The sequence below is a fragment of the Penicillium arizonense genome (assembly GCF_001773325.1).
Source record: "Penicillium arizonense strain CBS 141311 chromosome Unknown PENARI_contig155, whole genome shotgun sequence".
NCBI lineage: Eukaryota > Fungi > Ascomycota > Eurotiomycetes > Eurotiales > Aspergillaceae > Penicillium > Penicillium arizonense.
Genome location: NW_019173432.1, coordinates 172 through 6,792, shown reverse-complemented (window position 1 = coordinate 6,792; position 6,621 = coordinate 172). Strand labels below are relative to the sequence as shown.

General features: G+C 48.0%; 2 protein-coding genes across 2 annotated transcripts; one reads left to right on the top strand and one right to left on the bottom strand.

Moving 5' to 3' along the window:
• Window positions 1-207: 207 nt before the first annotated feature.
• On the bottom strand, window positions 208-2,878 carry PENARI_c155G03114 (hAT family dimerization domain-containing protein; the record flags this gene model as incomplete). The annotated part of the gene is made up of 5 exons (XM_022638036.1): window positions 208-746; window positions 797-1,550; window positions 1,606-2,383; window positions 2,510-2,766; window positions 2,822-2,878. 5 exons carry the CDS (start codon window positions 2,876-2,878, stop codon window positions 208-210), a joined length of 2,385 nt encoding a protein of 794 aa, XP_022482109.1.
• A 2,407-nt stretch (window positions 2,879-5,285) lies between these two features.
• Window positions 5,286-6,020, top strand: PENARI_c155G01367 (uncharacterized protein; the record flags this gene model as incomplete). The annotated part of the gene is made up of 1 exon (XM_022638035.1): window positions 5,286-6,020. One exon carries the CDS (start codon window positions 5,286-5,288, stop codon window positions 6,018-6,020), a length of 735 nt encoding a protein of 244 aa, XP_022482108.1.
• Window positions 6,021-6,621: the final 601 nt, after the last annotated feature.

The following is a 6,621-nucleotide window of genomic DNA, read 5'->3' as shown; positions in this document are numbered from 1 at the left end:
GGCAGTGCTAAAAGTGATAATTGTAACGTTGACTGTCTTGCATACGCGCTTTCCACAGGATCTGTTGATATGACGTTTTCTCCATTCCATGGGCGCGGCTTATTATAAATCAGCGACATTGAATTTGTAATGCGAGTATCGTTCTTGCAGGATAGGCAGGGTGAATTCCAACAAACAAACACTGGAGAAGAATGATGAGACACCCTGCTAGATCACTGTCGTTCTGCCTGAGAATCTTCTTCGAATGCTATTGATGAGCCGCGTGACAGGCGTAGGCAGAAATGAGTCCTCCTCGCCTTCATCTGCCATATTCTGCCCCAGATCATCCGTAGGTGCGCTTTCCAGAATCACTGTGTCTGCCTCGCTGTTTTCGTCGTCCTCTGGGCGCTCGTCAATTCTCGCTTCAGCTGGACTCCACTCATCCTCGCTGATCGGTTCAGGCCTTTCTGCCTCTGTTTCGAACTCCTCCCACTCTTCGTTACTTGCCTTGTTACGTTCTACCCGGCTGATCAATTGCTTCCCTGTTTCAGATTCCTCCGAGTACGCATACATCACTAGGTCTTGGATGGTCGACTCATCGAAATATTCCCCATGCGCATGGCAGATCTTTTGTGCAACTGTGAAAAGTCGCTCTGTGCCAGCACCTGTAGCCGGAATGGAGAGTAGATCTCGAGCCAGTCGAGTGAGAACAGGCCATTCGTGTTGATGGTCTTTCCAGTAAGCGCATGGCGAGATATTGACAACATCTGCTGTGTGTCAGTAGTCAACAGAAAATATAGTGAGCAGTTGTTCAGACCTTCGCGGAGATATTGATCAACTTCATCTTGTCCACTCCTTGAACTACCCGCCAGACCAGCTAGTGGATGCAGAAGCCGGTCGAGCCCCAACAACTGTGGAGAGCAAGACAGTCCATTCACACAAGACAAGCTCGTGGGCATTTGCGGCCGATACTGTAGGTGAAAGATCCTCAGATATTCGATGTGGCGCTCGGGATGGCCCAAGCCTTGCCATGACGAGGCGCCATCGAATGCGGACACTTTATATTGGGGCGCAACAAAAGTTCCAGTGCCATACATGACCCCAAAGTCTTGAAATGTCTTTTCGTAGACTTCTCCAAGTTCCATCTTCATGACAAGCGACGCCTCAAGTAGTGTCCGCTTCCATGGGGCTGATTTTCTTCTCAATATTTCAGCTGACTGGTCGATATGCGTCATTAGTATCTTGAACACGAAACAGACTTTGTGGACTGTCGCCTCTTTCGAGGCCAGGAGGGCTGTAGTGAACTGGATGAATGGCATTGTCAGCTGCACGACGTAGTCAACCTTGCGCCAGTCCGTATTCGTCAATTTGTACCGTAAATTCCCCCTTTCCTGGCAGTACTGGTCGATAAATCTTCGCAATCTGCTGGCTCGCTTCAACATCAAAAACACCGAATTCCAGCGGGCGTTTGCATCGTCCAACGGCAAGAGTCGAATCCCTGGGGGCTGAAGACACGAGAATTCATCGCGCTTCCCGGGGGTCTCGTTGACAAACTTTGCAAACGATCGAATCTGCAAGACACAAGGGTCAGAGCTGTTTCTCGTCAGGAGGATGGAGGACATTCACCTTTTCCAAAACACACATTATTTCTTCGCCATCTGAAGGTTCAGTCCAACCATTGACGTGTGATATTGCTCGCACATTCTCAACCCTTTCCCTTTCTGGGGAGCTTGTGATGTTTTCGATATACCGCCGAAGACAGAGCTGGATGGCCTGCACTGTGCCAGGAACCCCAACAAAGCACTGCAAACGGCTGATACCACCAGAGGAAATTAACTTCTCTTGTAGTGGCAGCACCAGATTCTCGTCGACCCTGTAGTCAATTGTCACGCTGAATACCCGACCAAGCAGCCCTTTGTTCCTGATCAGTGCAAGTAATTGATCACCCGGGTCAGTCCCTGTCTCGGGCCTGCGTAGTAGCTCGAATCCAAGCAGCACTTCTCGGTAGCTCCACTCTTTGTCAAAGTAATACGCAGTAGTAGCCAGAAAGTCGTGCCCGAGCGGACTTTTCCAACAGCACAAAGCAATCGAAACTTTGGAGTCCCCGGCCAGATCCTGCAGTTGTGATTCTTGGTATGTATTTGCCACATCGTGCAAATGTTGGCGGAGTTGATTTGACGAGGGAAGCTCCAAAATTTGTGGTCCGGCATAGACCAGGTTCAACAATTCCCTGAATGTGGGTTCTTCCGTGAGCCCAAATGGAAGATTTGCGGACGTAATTGTCCGCAGAAGCTGTTCTTTGAGCTGCGCCTTGGTGAATCTGCTCCTCTCGCGGGGAAAGACCGCACGGCCCTCCTGGATTGGGCCTAGGGTGACAGCAGAAACGGACACCTTCTCCTTGCTTCTGCGACAAGAGTTAGATTTCAGGTGCTTACCCATTGCGCTTGTCCCATGAGATTTGTGATTTGGGTGATGTGGGTGATTAAGCGGCGTGAGGCAAGACCGACACACTACCTTGGGTCGACCAGACCTGAGCTCTGCCACCTGATCAAACTGCCTCCACACCTCCGAGCAACGCGACTCAGTCGACCATCTGAATTTGTATTGTCCATTTTTGGTCAGCTGTTGTCCATATTCGGTCTCCAGCCACCACGATAAGAATTCGTGCTCCTGGGCGGTCTCGTAGAGCACCCAATGTCGGCGGTCGGGTGCAAACCGCGTGAGGTTGGCCGAGGGGCTTCTCGGTCGAGCTTCCAGAGCAACGATCCTTGAGTGGCCAGCGAAAGACTGTAAGTCGTTTCTTAGGTGAGAATCAATTGACTGCATCCGGGGGAAGACATACCGAAGACCGCGATACTGGAACAGATGATGGGTCTGAGTCTGTCCCAATTGAACACATCGCGCTGAAGAGGTGTTTTACTGGCGAGGAGACCCGTCGGTATAAATAGGATCATAGGCAAACCAAGCGAGACGGATGTTAGGGTTTTATGGTAGAGCGACCGCTGGGTCCCAAGAATCAGTCAATGCGTCAGACATTATAACATACCTTAGTATCCTGACTAATCCGTCCATTTGCCTGTTGAAGTTGACGAATTCCGTGACCAGTTTGAAGAAACACCGATGTTTGGAATGAGATAAATCCAAAGTTCTCAGTTTAAACAGCTCGCAAATTGAAATGTCGGTGGTGTTCCGGGCTCTGCTTCGCCATTGTTGAGTCAACGTGGTACACGTTGCAGAATGTTTCACTGCAACCCTGTTGATGATGGGTTTATCGGATTGCTGATGGTTTCACCGGCATCGATATGGCCAGGGTTATAAATGAAGCATACGTGATACGCAGGGAAGTCAAACGATCAACGATTCTCAACGCCTAATCTGGTCAACAAGTCTGCCTCTGAGCGGGTCTTCCTCAGTAGGAATCTAGTGAATCAACTGTCTACTGGGTTTGCACCATAAGCTGGGTTGAATTATTCCCGCACGTCTCTGAGGCTTCCATCCGCCCTCCAAGAATTACTGCGCCCGTTGGGACACCGCCTAGAAATGGTCAGGACCATAGAGTCATCAAATAGACATTTTGACTATATAAGCGGGCGGCGCACCAGACTGCAAATGTCAAACACATCATTTCGTTCATACTCTGTTGATTCTTCTGGCACCAAGTGTCCCTGCCCAAGATGGCCACAAGAGGGGAAAATGAGCTTGTCGAAGTCATGCCCTCTCACAGTGAGCTCAATGACTCTGAAGCACAAGAGTCAATCTCTGAGCACTCCGAGGAAGATATTTCAAAGACAAGTGAAGACCGCGCATTCGTGGTGTCAGACGGAGAGGAATCCGCCTATTCAAACGGATCCTCTGCGTCTTCCAGCTACAGCCAGCATTGCCACATGCATTCCAATGACTCTTTTGGTTTCGTAAGTCGCTTGGGGAGATCATTTTGAGTGAATGAGCTGACATCTCCAGAATGGCCAGAAAGTACCGATAAGCATAGTTACCAAACGTGTTATTCAACAGAATGAGAGTTCTGTTGTACAATATTTGGTTATATGGCGGTCCTGGGAGCAGGAAAAACCACATATAAGTGGTACTATTGAGGCGACTTGATTTGTATTTAGTATTTGAACTGTGCATAATCCCAGTTTGTCAGTAAGCGGTCTTTATATTGACGCGTGCTAAGCGATGTGATCGCTTTTCACTGAGAGGCTCGTTATGTTAATATTTTTCCCAACCATTTGGTCCTGTCTCCATACGCTGGTGAGAATATGTGCGTCGTATCTCCAAAGTGCGATCTGAGCAAGTATCTTCTTGTTCATAGCACGCGTCTGATTCGCCAGAGTATGGCAGCGCCCAACATCTACATCTTCCGTCCGCTCAACACTTCTACCCGCAATAATGTGATAAATCCTAGCAAAGTCAACCTCAGGTTTAGTCGGAAGGATCTCACTGAAGTAGTCTAGCCTTGTAACTTGACGTTCCAGCCACAGTTATGAATTGACGCGCTTGATGACCAGTACAAAATCCAGATAAGTTGATTGGAATTTCTACGAACATTTTCATCGCATACTTTCCTTCTTTCATACGCTACTCACAGATCAAAAGTCTCTGTGTATCTATCAGCTGCATCCCTGCCCGTTTTGACCGTGTTGTCTCTGGTCGTGGGAAAGAATCATATTTAAACAGCTCGTATCCTATGTTGAGCGATAAGTAGTGCCTGGCGTGATGCCAACGTAACCTAGAACAGTTTGGCCAACATTCGTGGCTTGCTACTCTCACCAGCATATACCTTGTTACAATGGAAGCCCTGTTCTGTGTGAGCACACTCAAGTTGTGACGGGGAAACACTTAAACTCGCTTGGTCATCCGTGAAGTGCACTTTTTTTATCCTAGACCGTCAGAATATCACTCACTGTAAGGCGCTCCCATACAGTCTTATACACTAATCTCATCCCAAAGACGGCCAACTTTATACCTGATTCTGCACATTTACGTCGACAGAGACCAGTATCTGCGGATTACTACGACAAGATCTTGCTGGGAAGAACTGTGTGATACTGCACTTGATGTTACAAGTACTGGAACGTCCGTTTCTGTCGCATTGGGACCCTACGAACGGGTACGTATTTTGACTTCCAATGACTATTTGTAAAGATGCTGAACAAAGCAGGAAGCATGTTCCTCATGCTGATCTCTCCTCGAAAGTTCCAGTCACCAAAGCCCCTTTTATATATTCTAAGACCGAGGAGCTTGTTTGGAAATGGGAACAGTCAAAGCTCTGCGGTCGGAGTATCAACATCGCACTCTCTTCCGCCATGATTCCACAAGGTCATCCACCAAACAAAGCTGATAGCCAAGGCAAATTCGTATCCATCGAGAATGGCATCATTCATGTTTTTTCAAAGGCGCATCTCATGAATCTGGAGCCACATGACTATCAGATCGGTATTCTGGAGACAACGCATTCAGCAAACTTGAAGATTATCCTTCTCGGTGCGAAGAAAGAGAGGCAAACAAAATGTCTCAGCGGAAGCCTCTTTGGCCTCCAGCATTCCCTGTTGCAGAGAGGCCCTCTTTCTTCCAACCGCTGGTCAACTGAATTCTGGGTATCCGACTCGGTCGTTGTTGATTCAAGATCCATTGAAGAGGCTAAATCGGTACTCAAGGCCGTGCGCCCAGAGAGCCCTGATGAGGCAACGTATGTCTGTGTTGGCCTTCCAGTCACGATCTTCGGGCCATTATTCAACACGCTGGTTTCGAAATGGAACGCGAGTGCGGCTTCCTTCGAGTACTCCAACGGATTCATCTGGATATATTTCACAGTGGACCCGACAAACTTTAAGATTGACGCGGGCGAATTTTCCAGTCCAGCCAAGCAATCTATTTCTTCCATGCTGAAGCAAATGAACGGTAAATCCTGGTTTGTTAGGGCAAAGCTCATGTTCAGACTCAAAAGGTCGAGCGGGGAGAAAGCGGTTATCCTTGCCGAGCTCCTAGAAGTTTCTCACATACATGTCACCTCTTCTCATAAGCCCATCACTCACTCTTAGGACAGACTTGGATGTTGGAATGGGTTGGAGGTTGGCAAAACCGCTGCTGTCGTCTATCCTTTGTGTTTCTTTTGTTTCTTTCGAATCAAATACAGGTTGCCCAATAAGGAACTAAAGGAGCTTTTCAAATAAGCTTTTCAAATCTTTTGACAAGAGCTATATTTACTGATATCTGTGCGATCTAACAATCACGTTCACATTAGGGCCAGAGAATTGCTTGTAATCGTTCTTCAGCCAAACATTCATCGTAACACGTCTGGGAACTTCCAGACCAGGAATCAAATGCCAAGATTTAGACTAAGCAAAAGCAAGCCTGATGGGACTGCAATACTACGTAGCTAGAAGGGGTTATAGAGCACGAATTCTGTGGTGATTGGTCCAGCCTTGTCAGATCGGCACTAGATTAGAATCCTATTCGGAATACTGCTCGGAGGCGTGTTTGCTACAACACGACCGCCTTCCGTAGAAACAACGCTCTTTGCTTCTTCGACGAGTTCGAGTATGATTGCGTCAATAGACATAATGACTTGGTCCATAGAAAAAGTCCTGGTGTGAAAACCCCACGGGCGGAGGGTCACAACAGTTTCCACGGTGGCCGTCG